Consider the following 17,794-nt stretch of genomic DNA (forward strand, 5'->3'; position numbering starts at 1 on the left):
TCTGACAGAAATTAGGTTTAGAACAGCATAGTACACCATAAACAACCTTCAAGCTACACATAAATACATGGCCTAAAAATAAAATGTTAGATTTAAAAAGAAAAGAAAAAAAGGAAAGAGATACTTTTTATAACTATGGCTAGAGGGAGAATTCTTAACCAAATGAGTACAACAGGTTAGTTACCAAAGAAAATAAAATGGACAATTTTAATTAGAAAAAATTGAAAAGCTTCTATATAAGCAAATGGAATGCAATTTGAATTAAAAAAGAAAAGAAACAGCTAATGGAAAAATATTTCTAGCAAAATTTCTCTGATACAGATCTGATATCTAATGTTGATAAAAATATATAATAACAAGAGCCACTTTATCCATGAGTAAGTAGCCAAATTCATACAGAAAGTTTCAAATAAAGAAATGTAATCTATAAACAAATTTATGAAAAGATACTCCAAATTATTAATAATAAAATTATAAATGAAAAAAATTTGATTTTCCACTGAACATCCATTATATGTTGGTAAGTAAAGATGAGAGAAGATTAAAATAGCAATTGTCAAAAGGTGACAGAAAAAGCACGATAATCAGTCAGGAAAACAATTCAGGATGACTATATGAAAAGTAACTAAATTGTGGGTAACCTTTGACCATCACCACTAGTCATTGGCATATATTTCAAAAGAAGTCAGAGACAGAGGTAAGGAATCATGTGTACATATAGCAGCAGCACTTTTTTGTTGCAGCAAAGAATTAATAGGCAATGCCCACTAATTGGGGACAATTCAATAAGTAGAGATATATGGCGGGAATGTACACTGAGAAATGACGACTTTAGAAAAATCTGATAAAAACTGTAATATGAGCAGAAAGAAGAACAAAAATTTACACCATGACCACAGTAACATAAAGGGAGACAACTTTGAAAGACTACTCAACTCTGATCAATGGAGTATCTAATAAAGACTTCAGAAGACCAATGATGGAAAATATTTTGGTGATGGACCAGAGGTACAGAATAAAATATTTTTAGACGCGGCCAATGTGCTGAATTATCTTGCTTGACTATACTTATTTGTTATAAGGAAAATCTATTTGGGGATGAGGGTGGACACTTTCAGTGGGTTGTGCTTAGGATTGAAATACATAAAAGAACATAAATAAAACTTTTTAAAATCCACAGAAGAAAGCAAAAAGAATGCAGGAAGGGACCCAAATGAATTTAATATAAACTTTAAAATTATGTATGATGGAAATTTATAGTTTTACATATAATCTTTTTTGGTTTTGATTTTTTATATACTAAAGTATTGACAATTGTTAAGCTCACAACAAAAAGAAATTGTTTAAAGCTGGAAGTTCGCAATTCAAGAGTGGTAGTGTGTTTATGGTGGAAATAGCACTATCCTGGAATTAAGGAGATCTGAGCTATAATAACTAATGGGGCATGTGACTATCAGAAAATCTCCTCATATCTCTGAGCTATAGTTTTACATTTGCAAAAACTGAGGAAGTTGGACCAGAAGGTCCAGATGATTTTCCTGTTTTATGATTTTATAAAGTGGCACCTCAGAATTCTCTCTCTCATTCTTATCCTTTTTTTCTAAGGGTCTATACTTTCTTCATGCTTTGGAATGATGTAAAGTGTGTCTGATTTGTAGCTACAACTTCTGTAGACTGGGAATGTTAAGCTTACTGTGTATATATAATATATAGGAAAAGTGTAGCTTTCAATTCAACAATACTATGTGCCAAGAGGTGGAACAAAAAAATATATACAAAAAAAAATGCAACAGTCTCTACCATCAAAGAGCTTACATTCTCCAGGGAGGGAATAATGACATATTCCATAAATACAAAGTAAATTATAACAGCTGGCAGCAGAAGGGCTCCTCTGGGCTAAAATGAAGAGGAGAAAATTGTAGAAATATCTATTTGACAAACATTTTTGGGCACTTTCCATGTTCAAATTCATAGAACAAACTGCACCACTCACAGGAATACTGACTGGCACTAATCCAAGTGGCACTATAGAAGCCAGGGAGCATCCTTATGTACTGGATTCATGGTTATTCTGATAGCATAAATGTGCTATCAAGTACTTTCATTACGAGATCTTCAGGGTACAAGCTTAACATACCCAATGGAACAACTGTCCCCTTTTAAGGAACTACAAAAGTAAAGGAGTCCTGAAGTCTTTTTTAACCCCATAGCAAAAGTAAATGGGTGGGTTAGACTAAATGATATAAAAATATCCAAAACTAAGGCCCTCAAACATTGCCTTCTCTTTATTTTCTAGTTTAATATGAGATTATTATTCAGACTTAAAGGAGAAAAATTAGTTTCTTTCTCCAGGGAGGGCAGCTAAAGCCAAAGGTAAAAATGAGAACCTGATTTTAAAATCTGACCTCCTTTTTTTCCCAAAGGCTGAATAGCAGGACAATATTTCTGAAGCACCTGATTTTTCCACACTTTGTTCCTTGCTCTTACATTGAGGGCTAAGAACATTTTAAGATACTTTTATTTTTATTTATTTTTTGCTGAGGCAATCGGGGTTAAGTGACTTGTTGAGGGCCACATAGCTAGGAAGTGTTAAGTGTCTGAAGTCAAATTTGAACTCAGGTATTCCTGACTTCAGGGCTGGTGCTTCATTCATTGCACCACCTAGCTGCCCTACTACTTTTAATTAAACAAGATGGCTGAGGATGAATGATTATTCACATTTTAGAACTTCCTGCTTTCTCCCTTGATACCCCCCCCCCTTCATAGGGTGGAAGGGGGTGAAGGAGAGAAAAGGAGAATAATGTTTAGTTAGACAATAAAGATAGTTGGGACCAAGCTAAAAAGAATTTTAAGTTACTTCAAGCTACTTCTGAGGACCTATATCTCTTTCCCTTCAGTGCCCATATTAGAAGTGGTGGATTTTTCAGTAATAGTTTCCTACTCAGCCCCATCTCAAAATCAGTACTCTCATTTTCTTTTATTATTATTTTTTGTACTTGTAACTTTTCTTACTCCATAACAGTTCCATATCCCTACTAAAATCTTTCTGTCCCCTAAGGGGCTACATTAAACACCACCAACAACAACAACAAAAAAAACTAAACAAATGTTAGAGTAATAGGGAATCACTGGAATTAGTTGAGTAGAAGAGTCAAGTGTTTAAGGAAAATTACTTTGGCAGGACTTTGTAAGATGAAATGAAGTGGGAAGAGATGAGGTATGAGGACCAAGTAGGAGGCTATTGCAATAACTTAGGTAAGAGATGATCAGGGCCTAAATTAAGGTGGAAACTGTGCAAAGATAGAAAAGTAGATCAGATGTAAGATATGTCATGTAGGTAGAAACAAGATTTGGCAGCTAACTAGATATAAAGGATGAAGGTGGGGTAAGGAGATGACAATAATGCTAAGGTTTTGAACCTGAGAGACTTGAAAGAGAGTGGTCTCTACAATGGTAATAGGGAACTTAGGAAAAAGGGAAGACATGAAGGGGAAAGGTGAGTTCAGTTTTGTTCATGGTGAGGCTAATGGTTCAAACATCCAGTTTGAATTGGCCAACAAGCATCTATCTCATGGGACTGAAGCTCAGGGGGAAGAGTAATATTTGCTATATTGATTTGAAAATTATCAACATAGAGTAAGTAAACTGGTTGAGACCTTAACCAACAGAGTGACTAAAGAGGGAAAAAAGACCTAAAACAGAGCTTTGTGAAGCATCCCCAAGTAGGATATATGATATAAATGATGAGTCAGAAAAGGAGACAGGAATAGATACACAAGATGAGAACCAGAAGAGATTAGTGTTACAGAAACCTAGAAAGGATCGAGCACTCAAAAGAAAAGGGAGGTCAACAGTCTCCAGTGAAGTATATAGATCAAGAAGGATGAGGCTCCAAAAGACAACCAGACTTGGCAATTAAAATATCACTGATAACTTTGCAGAAAACAGTGAAACTCAGATTGCAAAGGACTGAGGAGAGAGAAGAAGATGTGGAGGAGTACACACAAATTTTTTTGTAGAAGTTTAGCTGACAAAGGGAAGAGAGATAAGGATGGTCACTCAAAGAGATGGCTGAGTTTAGTGAAAGTTTTCAAAAGTTGAAAGACACCAAAAAAAAAAAAAAAAGAAAAGAAAAGAAAAGAAAAGAAACAGAACAAAAACAAAGAGACAGAAAGAAAGGAGAAAGTATGAAATTGTAATCTGCTGGAGAAGATGACAGAGAAGTGGAATCAAGCTTACATGCCTCTTCCCCACTCCAATCCATCCTATATGTTCAGCCATCAAGGTGATTTTCCTCTTGATCATACATACCTCTTCCCTGGTCAATGAGTTTCAATGGCTCCCTTTTCCTCTAAGATCAAGTAAAAAATCATCTTTGTCATTTAAAGCTCTTCATAAACTAATCCTTCTTTCCCTTCTAGTCTTCTCACACATTATTCCCCTTCATGCACCAGCTATATTGGCCTACTGTTCCTCAGCTAATATCCCATCTGCTATCTCCATGCTTTTGTACTGAATATTTGTCCCCCAATCCTGAAATGCTTTTGCTCACTCCTCACCTTCACCTCTGTTGGTTCCCCCTTCATATCTTCTCCTTTCACCCCTATTTCTCTTCCTTTCTCTGACTTCCTTAAAAACTTACGTCATGGCCTACTTTGTACAAAAAATCTTTCTCATTCTATCCAGAGGGCTAACATTTCCCATTTCTTATTATCTTGATAATCTGTTCTTTATATATTTTATATATTTCTAGTTATTTACATACTATCTCCCTCCCACCCTCATTTAAATGAAAGTTCCTTGAAGGCAAGAGTTATGTTTTTGCATTTCTTCCCAGCATTTAGCATAGTATCTGGCACAAATATGTACTTGATAAATGCTTATTGAATAGCTCAATTTTCTCTCAAAATACCAGACTCCTCCCTGTGGGGAAAATGAAGGGTTGAGGAAGATTGAAAAAAAGAAGAAAACTTCTGGAATAGCTTCTGTAGGGAATTAGATAAAGAATCAATTACAGAAAACTAACAGAACTTATTTGCTTCAGTGAAGACTCAGTTGAAATTGGATAACAAGAATTTATAAAGTACTCAGTTGCATGATTTTTTCTGGTTTTGTTCAGTAGTCTATGAGTAAGATCAGAGGACACAGATGGTGGCAGTAATCCTCGGCTGAGGTTTGGCAAGAAATGAGCAATGATGGGACAAGAGAAACGGGATTTCGGAGCAGAAAACAGTGTAGATTTAAAATGGTTAAGTACAGGTTAAGTCATGACTGGAAAGAAAAATGAAGTCAGATCATTTAAAGCCTTGCTAAAGTACTCATGAGGACAAAAAATAGGTCTGGAAGTATTGAGTTAGAGGAGTTATAATGAGGTAATCAAATAAATTTCTAATCAAGGAAGTGGAAATTCATGAGCAATGTTAAGGACTAATGAATGACCATCCACAAGTGTGGCTTTGGGATAAGGAGGCCGAGAAAGTAGAAGTTTAGGGGATTTTATAGGAGCATCAAAGTCCCTTGAATATAAAGATAGGAGTTGGGGAAGAAAAAAGGGGGAAAGAATAAATATTTATGAAGTCCTTAATGTGAGACAAGTGCTGAGCTCCTCATTATTACTAGGGACTCCACAAAGTCTGAATTTTTCCAGGTAGACATAAATAAACAAATCAAGAAAGAAATGTTTATATTTAAGATGTATGGTACTACCTGCCATCTAGGGGAGGGAGTAGAGGGAAGGAGGGGAAAAGTTGGAACAGAATTTTTTGCAAGGATCAATGTAGAAAAATTACCTATGCATATGTTTTGTCAATAAAAAGCTATAATAAATTTTTAAAAAGAAATGGTTATCTATCTGAGGATCATGTGAAGCAATTTTCTGAATGGGACCCCAGAAATATTTATGAGATACATCAAAATAATTTCAGAGAGAAGGCACTTTATCTGAGGCCCAGGAAGATCCAAATAAGGCCAATCCCCTAATGCTTCTAGAGTCATTCTGGATCTTGCCTTGTTCAAATCATTAAAGCAACTTAAAAAAAAAAAAAAAAAAGGGGCAGGGGGAATGGTCAAAAGGGCAGCCATTTCTCTTTCTTCTTTAAATCTTTAAATCTCGGTGGTCAATTTGCCCATACTACTGCTAAACTTCTAAGCATGGATGGATCTGTTTCCTTGGGATAATAGTAAAAGGTTGAAGGAAATTTTAAAGCCATATCTGAGAATGAGAATCACTCCACATTCCAGAAAGTGTCAGATCCATGTAGCCAAAGAAAGGAAGTGGTACAATCCTGCTTGAGTCACTTTTCCTTCGCTGACATGAATTAAAGTTCTGGTTATATAACTAGATTCCTATGCTGACTGTAACTCCTAATGGTACTTTATACTTTTGACATATTTCCAATGAGATCAACAGTCATTTTAACCCTAAATGACACCCATGAAGCTCAGGGAAAGCCAAAAAATACTTGTAGGTTTCACTGATGGAAATCATAAATAAGGGAGAAAAACTTCAGAGAGGTTACTTGTTTTCAGCTTCCTCAATAAACATATATTAAGTTCCAGTTGAGTTCAAGGCATTTAGGGGGGGAAGCGGGCGTGTAATGGGTAGAAATATAGGTAATACAGAGAAAGTTAAATCAGATATATTGCCTGCCCTCAATGATTTTACAATCTAATAAGATTAATGCTCCAGTAATAAGTTGTGTACTCAAATAAACATAATAGAAACTGCAATTTTAAATTTATAAGAGATCACAGAGTGACAAGAACTTTACCGAAAAAAAAGAACTATTTCTAACTGAGAGGAAAGTTTCAAAGAAACCCTGTGAAGTAGATGACACCTGAAATGGGCTTTTAGGACAGGGAAGAATTTTAGCAGACTAGTGGGAGGGAGCCTGTTCCAAGTACAAGAAATGATATGTACTACTATTTAGACACAGGAGAGGGAAGAACCAGATCAGGGAACAACTATTAATCTAATTTAGATGGATTATCAATATTTGAAGAGAGATAATATGAAACAAATGTGATTTTGATTATAAACCAATGTGAATGCCAGGTCAAGTTTGCATTTTACCCTGTAAGTGGCAAAAGGCAGGGTACAAAGAATCCACTGGATTTTGGGGAGAAAAGAAGGTTAATCAAACATTACTATATATTAAAGCATCCAAAACATATCTTACTCAGCTCCAAGAATTAAGCATAAGGACAAAATGATTCCAAAAGAGTACTAGAACGTCAGTACTCTAAAACCAAAAGTACTTCTCAAATCTTTTTTCAAAAATGGGAGAGAGAAAAAGAAGAGTAAACATTGGTGAACTGACAGTTCCCTTGGCAGGGATAATACATCTACCATGAATTAATATAATCAATTCTTACTGTATGATTGCAGATTTACCAAATAATATAACAGCTTCTTGGATGCCATTATGGGAACATCATGCAATAGTACAACTATGTTGAGACCATAATGATGGCCTCATCACAGATCAACATATCATCTTGAAATGTCACCTAAGCCAATACTAAAGCAAAATAAAAAATGACTCCTAACTTCCCCACTCTCCTAATCCTGGAAACGTCCTAAAAAAATAACCAAAAAATACCCACATGACAAGGTTACTCAAAACCAGAAATGTAAATCAACTTAGAAGAAAGAAAACAGTGAATACACCAGCAAAGAACATTCAGAGAATCTCAGAAATGCAAATGTCATGGCCTTTGATGCTGCCTCAGTTCTCTGTTACCTGAAATTGATTCTGTCTCTAAGTCAACTGACTCCCTAACTCGGTGGTTCTCAAAGTCTGGTCCAGAGCATCCTCGGAATCTCTGAAATCTTTTCAGAGAGAGTCTACAAATTCATAATTGGTTTTTAGTTTTAATGTGATCAATATCTATAACTATAACCCACATAAACAAAAACTCTTTGGACAGATCCTCAATCATTTTTAATAGGATAAAGATATTGAGAACAAAAGTTTGAGGACCACTGCCAGGAACTCAACCAGAAACCAAACTAACAAGTTAGTTTTGGAAAATCTATCCTGAACCTATACGACTTAACCGCCAATGGATAGCACTGAAACAGGAAGAAACAGTATGATGTGGTGGAAAGGAAACTAAATTTAGAGTAAGAGAACCTGGGTCCCAGTCGTGACTATCATTTATTATCTATATGATCTTGGGCATTTCACTAACTTCCTGTTCAATAAAGAGAAGGTGCTGAATTAGATGCTGTCCAGAATATCTTCTTGGTCTAAATTCTATAATGTCAATATAATTAACACATGCTCCAGCCTTGGTATCATTGTGGACTTACATCTTTCAGACACTGCTGTTCTTTGCCTCTGATATGATGTCTACTTAAGGCACTACTAAATTAGCAGTAATGTCAGGAAAATCCCCATTTCATAGACATGAAAGCAGGAACATACACACACACACACACACACACACACACACACACACACACACATTCATTCTCTCTCTCTCTCTCTCTCTCTCTCTCTCTCTCTCTCTCTCTCTCTCTCTCTGTCTCCCTTTCCCTCTCTCAATTCCTTACAATGACTCAGTAGAAAGTTGGGCTGAGAGCTCTGTTTTTCATAAAACAACACACGGTAGACCAGACCAAGTTAATTGCTGGAGGATAACCTAAGAAATGGAAGTGCTTCCAGGCTGAATGTCTGAAGGTTTAGTCTGATAGCTGTTCATTCTATCACAGTTATTTATAACAATTGAATACATAATTAAGAATTGTGATCATCGGCATCTAAACATCTCAAAGCATATTCAGATAAGTTAAGTCAACAAGCAACACCTGAAAACACAGAGAAACTCCTTAAAAGCCTCCCAGAAACCAGAGGCCCTTTTCATTCTTCTCAAGGGCCTGCCCTGACAATTCTCTCCTTTTGCAAGTCATTTCATTTCATCTCTGCAAGAATACATGTCTCTCAGTCATGTCACAAAAACTATTCTGAGAATATATTCTGCAAATCACCACTGCAACCTGGGAGAACTTACAAGTCACATGACCAGCATGATAGTAGAAAAGTCACTTTCTCCAAACCATTTTAACCCTCCAATGCTTCCCTAAAAAGAATACCATACAGAAGAAAGTTCTATGCTACATAAAAGAAAGTGGGTTTACAGGAATACTCATTTTATTGTACTTAACTTTATTATACTTTGCAGATATTGCATTTTTTTATAAACTGAAGGTTTATGGCAACCCTGCAATTGAGCAGTCTTTTGGTACCATTTTTCCAAGAGCATATGCTCACATAGTATCTCTGTGTCACATTATAGTGATTTTCATAATATTTCAAACTTTTTCATTATAATTATATCTGTTGTGGTGATCTGTAATCACTGCTTTTTGATGTTACTATTGTCATTGTTTCAGAGCACCATGAATTGTACCCATATAAGATCAATCTTAATAGATGAATGTTGTATGTGTTCTGACTGCTCCACTGACTAGCTGTTCCCCCATCTTTCTCCCTCTCCTTGGTTCTCCTCGTTCCCTAAGACATAACACTCTTGAAATGAGGACAACTAATAACCCTACAATGGCCTATAAGCGTTCAAGTAAAAGGAAGGGTCGATCAATGAAACTAATTTCATTGTTGTCTTATTTTAAGAAACTGTCATATCCAGCTCTCTTCACAACCAAACCTAACACCAGCAAAAAGATTACAAGTGGGCGAAGGCTCAGATAGTGATTAGCATTTTTTTTAGCAATAAAGTATTTTTAATTAAGATGAGAACTTTTTTTTTTAGACAATATACTATTGCATATTTAATAGACTACAGCACAGGATAAACAACTGTTGTATGAACTGGGAAACAAAAAAAAATTGTGATTTGGCTTTATTGCAACATTCACTTTATTGCAATGATCTGGAACTGAGCCCAAAATATCTTCAAGGTATGCCTATTGTATAGAAAGAGTATAAGAAGAAAAACTGAAATCTATGCTCTAATTCCAATGTGACTACTGGCGAAAACTGTATGAGCTAAACAGAGGTAATTAGAGGTCCTAGAGGTCATAATATTGTAGTGATGATAGAATAATATAAAACATTATATAAAATAAACAATTATTATTAATTTCTCTGGATCTTAGTTTGTTACTTCATACATATAAAAGTAGAATTGGATAAGACTAATGTTAAAATCCCTTTTAGTTTTAACATTCTGTGTATGTTTATGCTGCTACTTGTATTACTAATGACAACTTATTGAAAGATTGAATGGAGAAAAGGTCTGGATATAGATTCAACATGCCCACATGTGTGAATTTAACAGTAAATCTTAAGATAAAAGTATTCCTCCCTGGGTAAAAATTAACAGTCATGACCTAGAGCTAATATTCAAACACCTGTATAAACATAAACTGGTAAGTCTAGTTAATTAAGCCAACCTGCCTTATTTTTTTCAAAAGGATCAAGTTATTACAGGTCAGCTATCTTTATAACTGACTCCAAACTAACATTTGTTTGCATTATTGTGGTGACAAGGAGTAGAAGCTTTCAGAAGGCAAGGACCTGGTTTCCATAGCACTTAATGCAAAGAACAGCAACTCCAAAATGTCCTCACTAGGAAAAAGCCAAACTTTGTATTACAAAGATAATCTTGTGGTCACAGAATTTTCTTATTAAATGGTTTGACTCAATGTCCTAAATCTTCTTAATTTAATCAACACAAAGTTTGTTGCTAGACTATCAAATGGCCTGGAGAACACATGCTATTTAAAACTTGGAGGGGAAAAAATCAATCTGGTTTCTCTGCCAACTGTTAAATTGTTATTTGGCAAAAGACCAATCTCTCCTCACCTCTGTCACATTCAACTACAGCCACTGAGACAGCTTCCTGGAGTGCTCTCTTCTTATTTATACATAAGTAAGTTATTGATAACAGCAATGTATCCCATGAACAAGATGAAAGAGCAATAGCACAGGCCATGCTTGGATTTTAGGAAAGCCACAAAAATACTGATTTATTTTAAAAGTTTAAATTCTGGTAAGGAATTTTCCCTTGATTTCTGTTTAAAAACAGACCAAACCTGAGACAAAAAAAACCATTTAAATTATGTTACAGAACTTCATTTTCCACCCCCACTCCCACCTTCTGAACATTCCAAAAGTTCCCAAATTGTTCTTTTCTCTCTACAGTTGCAAATCTTACCAAGTTCTTTTGAGCCTTGACTTTCACTGGCCAACTCCCCCATTTTTACCAGGGCATCAAAATAACCTTTGGCAGCAAATGTCACACCTAAGAGAAAACAAAATGAGATCTGGTCATTTCCTTGGGAAAAAAAAAAAAAGCAACACAAAACTCAGGTCCTGACTGTTGGCAAGCACTCCTTATACCATTAAAGTTGTTCTGTAACATGTCCTATTGGCATTTCCTTTGTATACATAAGTATTCAACACTTGATTTCTGGTTTCAAATCAACATCAGTCTCTTGACATTCCAACAATCACATAGTAATGTCATTCCTAACATTAGGCTTCTTTTCATTCTGAGGACATGGTCCAGGTCCAGAACTAAGGAAATCATGAATGTTGTTCCCTATTGTGTTAGGAGTAGGGGAAAGCTGAAAAAGTTTCTTTCAAGTGTTCTTCAGAAGATCAGAAACACAGCAATTGAGCAAGAAAATTCATGGGAATCTATCACTTCCTATATAGTGTATTGAATCATTTCTTACTTTTTCTTCTTTCTGGCCTTAAAAATTATGCATGTCTCCCCCAAGTACATTAAATTATATGTATAACTGGCACTTAACAATGCCTGATCATATTAATATAATTGAGTTACTAGTGTATTTAACTCCTAATGCTTTAAATAACAGATTCTAGTCTAACCAGCTGTGCATTAATCTTCTACTGAAAATGTTTCCAATCAAGTAAGCTATTGATATATGTCAATTAATCTTAGGCAATCATTTTGCTTTTCTAATTCTTATTTTCATGATGGTGAAATGAAAGAAACCGACAAGATGGTGTCTAAGATTTCTTCCTACTCTAAATCTACAATCCATGATCAAAGTTTGAGCATAAGTCCTAGTTTTCTCAATTGAGAAATTATCTTTCTGAAATTTTCTAGTCTGCTTTTAAAATTTCCCTAAACATAAAAAGAAAGCCCCATGTCCCTGGACTCCTGACTAACAAGAAATGGTGAAGACAAAGAGAAGGGAATTCAATGGCTGAAAGATCAGGAGCATGGCGAGATTGCAAAGTCAGGATAATTATGTTTTTAATACTGTTTTACATAGAACCCAGTGAGGGTTCTTATAACTGGGTACTCTATCAAATTTTATTTTTATAGTTTTCAATTAAATGCAAACAATTTGTTCTGTAGCACAAGACTCTGCTGCCTTGTCACCATGGGAAATGTTGCTCTGAAGATAATAGAGTAAGCTCTGTAAGATAAATGGAAGAAAAACACAACTAACTTATCCGCTATATTTTGATTCTCATGAGGCAATACAGTTGAAGTAGAGATGGTGGCAAGAACTGATACAAAATAATATATTAATAACATCAATATATGATACAAAATAAATTTTAAGAAGAGCACTAAAGAGGTACAAAGTTTTCTATGAAGTTCAGAATGGGGGTCAGGAGAGATGAAGGAATGTCAATTATATTAAAAATCAAGAAAGGCTTCATAGGACTTAAGGTTGGAACTGGCCTCAGAGATCTCCTAGGACAGCCCTCTCGTTTTATAGACAAAGAAATTCAGACCCAGGAGAAGTAACATTTGGCATGGGCTTTAAGAGATTTACAAAAAGAAGTCCAAGTCTTGTCCATCTGCTTACATGAATTCAGAAAAAAGGTGGTTTTAATCGATATAGAAAACCTGGACAAGACTGCTATTTTTGTTGTTCATGTCCAACTCTGTGTGATCCCATTTGGAGTTTTCTTGGCAAAAATACTGAAGTAGCTTGCCACTTCCTTCTCCAGATCATATGACAGATGAGGAAACTTAGGCACAGAGAGTTAAGTAACCTGCCCAGGGTCACACAGCACAATCCAAGGCTGCATTTGAACTCAAGATAATGAATCTTTCCCATTCAAGCCTGATACTCCACCCATTGTGCCACCTAACTACCCCAAACTGCTTCAGCAGTCCAAAAAGAACTTTCTTGCTATATAAGTGGAGCTCTCCCTCTAGGTTATCACCCTCCCAATTCCTTCCAGGCTACCCTCAGAGGTTCAAAGTTCTCCATGGGTTACCTCTCCTAAAACTATATCATAATTTCCTAACAATGTACTTATAAGCAATGCTATTTACTATTTAATGAGCAGCCTTGTCAGAACAATAGTTCTCAGAACTATTAAACAGAATAATAAACTTGGGTTAGACTTTCTCATTACATATATGGTCAAGTGGGAAGAATAAGTATACATACAGATACACTGAGAAAAGGAATATGCTCAGCCTAAACAACTCAGACTTTCTACAGTACAGTAAGACCTAAATTGACCTTTCCTTTCTCATGGTATCCTTTAATAATTATCCCCCAGATGCAGCATTTCTCATTGGGCAGATCAATCAATTGGATTCCCTGAGTTGTTATTCAATTTATAACAATCAGAGTTGGCTCTCTTCTCTACCACCAGGTCATAGTCTACAGAAACTCCTTCCTCTCCTTGGCCTTCAATTCTTTCCTCAATTTATTCCCTGTTGGATGTGATGCCTGCTACTTTGTAACTCCTCTGAAAGTCACAAGCAATGAGGGAAAGAAAAAGCTAACTCCTCTTCTTCTCTGCTCCCCATGTCTCTGGGCTCTTCTTCTATAATTGCTTCTATGCTGCCAGAGATCATACTCCTCCAGAGGAATCTCCTGACTGAACCTAACTTGTAGAGTCTCTTGATTTTTAAAGAGTCACCAGAACTGCAGGCAATTATTTTTTTAAAATTTTTAGTAGCTTTTTATTTACAAGTTAAATGCATGGGTAATTTTACAGCATTGACAATTGCCAAACCTTTTGTTCCAATTTTTCCCCTCCTTCCCCCCACCCCCTCCCCTAAATGGCAGGATGACCAATACATGTTAAATATATTAAGGTATAAATTAATACAATATAAGTATGCATGTCCAAACCATTATTTTGTTGAACAAAAAGAATCAGACTCTGAAATATTGTACAATTAGCCTGTGAAGGAAATCAAAAATGCAGGCAGGCAAAAATATAGGGATTGGGAATTCAATGTAATGGTTCTTAGTCATCGCCCAGAGTTCTTTCGCTGGGCGTAGCTGGTTCATTTCATTACTGCTCCATTGGAACTGATTTGGTTCATCTCATTGCTGAATATGGCCAGGTCCATCAGAATTGATCATCATATAGTATTGTTGTTGAAGTATATAATGATCTCCTGGCCCTGCTCATTTCACTCAGCATCAGTTCATGTAAGTCTCTCCAGGCCTTTCTGAAATCATCCTACTGGTCATTTCTTCCCAAACAATAATATTCTATAACATTCATATACCACAATTTATTCAGCCATTCTCCACTTGATGGGCATCCACTCAGTTTCCAGTTTCTGGCCACTACAAAGAGGGCTGCAACAAACATTCGTGCACATACAGGTCCCTTTCCCTTAAGCTATCTTTGGGATATAAACCCAGTAGTAACAACACTGCAGGTAATTCTTGACTATCAAATAGCAATATGCTCTGTAATTCCAAACAATGTTGTTCACAACTCATGCATGAGATAACACTATTTTTTTACATTTTTACACTCATTGTCTCTCTTAACTGCTTCTTATTTTCTGTCATTTTGTCATCTGGACTAGGGAAAATCAGTTTATCAGGATGTGTACTGAGGCACCTCCCGCTCCCCTTTCAACTACCCAAAGCTTTCTAACACTGACCTTTGTAGGGAGGGGATAAATATCCATTGAGATCATTGTTGTGGAAAATGAAGGAAGTAAAGGAAAAATGAGAGGAGGTGCATTATAAAAAGGAAAGTGAGACCAAATAATCATTAACTCAACAGCATACCAATTCTTTGGTGGATCATCACTTTCAGAACTATCTATCCTCTGTCAGCAAATAGAAAGCTTTCTACTAAAAATTACAAATTAACTCAACAAATTTTATTTTCTTTAAAAGCCATGAAATAATCAAAAGAGACCTGAATTCAAAACAAGTTTCAAACACTTAGTGAAAGACATTTGACAACAGGCAACACAGTTAACAACTCTGAGCCTCAATTACTTCATATATAAAATGAGTTTGCACTACATGACCCTGAAGATGCCTTCCAGCTGTAAATTATGATCCTGTGACATAAATATGAGAGTCATCTATAAATAGATAATAACTGAACCCATGGAAACATGAGATCAATGAGAGAGACTATAAAAAGAAAAGGACCCAGGATAAAGTCCTAGGCAACACTTACACCAAAGGAGAAGACCTTTATGGTAATCAAGCAAGAGAGACTGAGAAGTTAAACGGGAGGAAAAGCAAGCAAAAGTGTCACAGAAGTCAAAGGAAGAGAATCTTGTCAACAGTGTCAAAGGAAAATGGGGACTAAGAAAAGGCCACTGGATTTAACAGTTAAGGGACATGTAACTTTGCATCTAGGAGTTTCTAACTCAAGTTATGGATTGGAAATCAGACTGCAGAGTTGAGAAGTAAATGGAGCTCATGGCTGAATGCTATGGTAAATATTACTATAGCAAGAAATATCAAAATATGAAAAATTATGAGAAACAGAGAGATCTGTATGAATTGATACAAAGCAAAAATAAACAGAACCCAAGAAAAAATCATACATAATGATTATCACACTATAAAGGATGCTAGGGAGATGGTTTTCCACACAGAAGATGCTAGGGAGAAAATGGCTTTCTATAAGGAGGAGCCTAAAGGCTGCTTCCAGGACAATAGTGATTACATACAAGGAAAATGTCTCTGAGAAATAGACTACAAAATTTAACAGAGACATTCTGTAAGTGGTTCTGGTGGGGGGAAAAAAAAAGCAAAACACCTGATAGACTTTTCAATTGGGTTGTTAAGTCATTCAAAAAGACCTCTCAGTTTTAGCAACCCCTCTTTGTCTCAATATTTGTGGGAGAGCTTAGCTACTAGTAAAGACAGTGGAAACTTTGAACCTTTCAAGGTTCAAAAGGTCTAAAACAGGTATCCAACACATAGCCACAGGCCACATGGAGCCCATCATACACTCAAGTGCAGCATGAGTCTGATTAAAATGTAACTGGAAAATATTTTACAAAAAACATATTAATTAAAATACAAAAATAAATAACATTAATATGGGACTCTCTAGGTTAATTATGTGACTCTGAGGATGGTATGAGTTTGATACCACTAGTCTAGAAGGCTCTTCAGCATTTTGTCATTCCGGAGTCCTGGTATGACAGCAAGTTATTCCTTTGGGAATAACCTTCAGAAAGCCAGACCAGCAGTGGCTACAGGCTCACTCTATAATCACCCCACATCTGAATATGAAATTGGTGGGACCAATGTAATATAGAACTAAACAGTGTTGAGAGTACCTTTTCCAGATCACAATGGTATAGCAGAATTTATGGTGCCAAGTGTTAAGGTAAATGATTATGTTTGTTCTTGCTATATTTTTGAAATAAATATTCCTTTGTAAAAACTACCTAATGTTAAGTATTAAATGGAATTATGATGCTAGTTATTGGGCTCTTAAAATAAGGGGAACACAAATGATAGAAGGCTCAAGCCAAAGTAATAGACTTTGCCCATGATGACAAAGAACTCTAAGAAGCAGGTGTAGTGTGCTTGGCCAGAGAATGGGGCCATAGCATACTTGCAGTAACCTAAGGGGATGGAAGAGTCAAGTGAAAAGTTTTTGAGAATGGACCAGAGCAGTAGATAGAGGGGTAGACCTGGAGGCAGGAAGATCTCTCTTCCTGAGTTCAAATCTAGTTTCACACACTTACTAGCTGTGTGACCCTAGGCAAGTCACATCACCCGGTTTGCCTCAGTTTCCTCATCTATCAAAATATGGCAAACTATTCCAAAATCTTAGTCAAGAAACCCCCAAATGGGGTCATGAGGGATCAGACACAACTAAAAAACTCAAATACCAACAACAAAGACTTGAACTTGTCTGTAACTAATAGGGAAGGCACCAAGAGAAAGGCAAAGAAGAGGAAAGAGAAAGAGAAAGAGAAAGGGAAAGTAAGGACTAGATCAAGATTTACACCCTCAAAAAGCCACGTCTGCTAAAATTCCTTAGTTCTTGGGAGGAGAAATATCCTTAAAAAGGAAGTGACCTAGTGACTGTTGAACTGTAGTAATGTGGCAGAACTAAAAACATACTTTTGCACCATTCCAGATGGTGTTCTTTTGTCAGGACATCTTATTTGGAATGTGGCCAGTTTGGTCAGTGGCTATAACTGGAACCAAATAAGCCACTTTGGTGAAAAGAATGTGAGTTATTTACTGAAGATAAGAACATTGTTTCTATTTTTGTGTTTATTTGTGTTTTTTTTTAAATCTTTGGTTATTTTGTTGCTGCTGCTGTTGCTGTTTTATTTTATTTAAAAAAAAACTGTTAGCCCAATTCATTGATTGTTTCATTCAGAAATTATTTTTCTCTTTTTTTGATGAGTATAGCAACATAAATTTGCCACAAAGGACTATTTTGCCTGCATTCCAAAAGCATTAATATGTTGCCTCATTTATAACCTACTTATTAATAAAAGTATTTTTATTTTTTTAACCTACTTATTTTATAGGATTATATTAGTCCTCATTTAAATCTACACCCTTTCTTCAAATTTA

At 35.8% G+C, this 17,794-nt stretch overlaps 1 protein-coding gene across 4 annotated transcripts in view; it reads right to left on the reverse strand.

Moving 5' to 3' along the window:
* Window positions 1-17,794, reverse strand: part of BAIAP2 (BAR/IMD domain containing adaptor protein 2) — a 169,290-nt gene that overhangs the window by 109,158 nt on the left and 42,338 nt on the right. For all 4 annotated transcript variants that reach the window (XM_051995410.1, XM_051995413.1, XM_051995412.1 and 1 more), the window contains exon 3: window positions 11,182-11,268. In XM_051995410.1, the coding sequence (XP_051851370.1) occupies window positions 11,182-11,268 (87 nt within the window). The remainder of the gene's footprint in view (window positions 1-11,181; window positions 11,269-17,794) is intronic.

This window comes from Antechinus flavipes, chromosome 4, assembly GCF_016432865.1.
Source record: "Antechinus flavipes isolate AdamAnt ecotype Samford, QLD, Australia chromosome 4, AdamAnt_v2, whole genome shotgun sequence".
Lineage (NCBI taxonomy): Eukaryota > Metazoa > Chordata > Mammalia > Dasyuromorphia > Dasyuridae > Antechinus > Antechinus flavipes.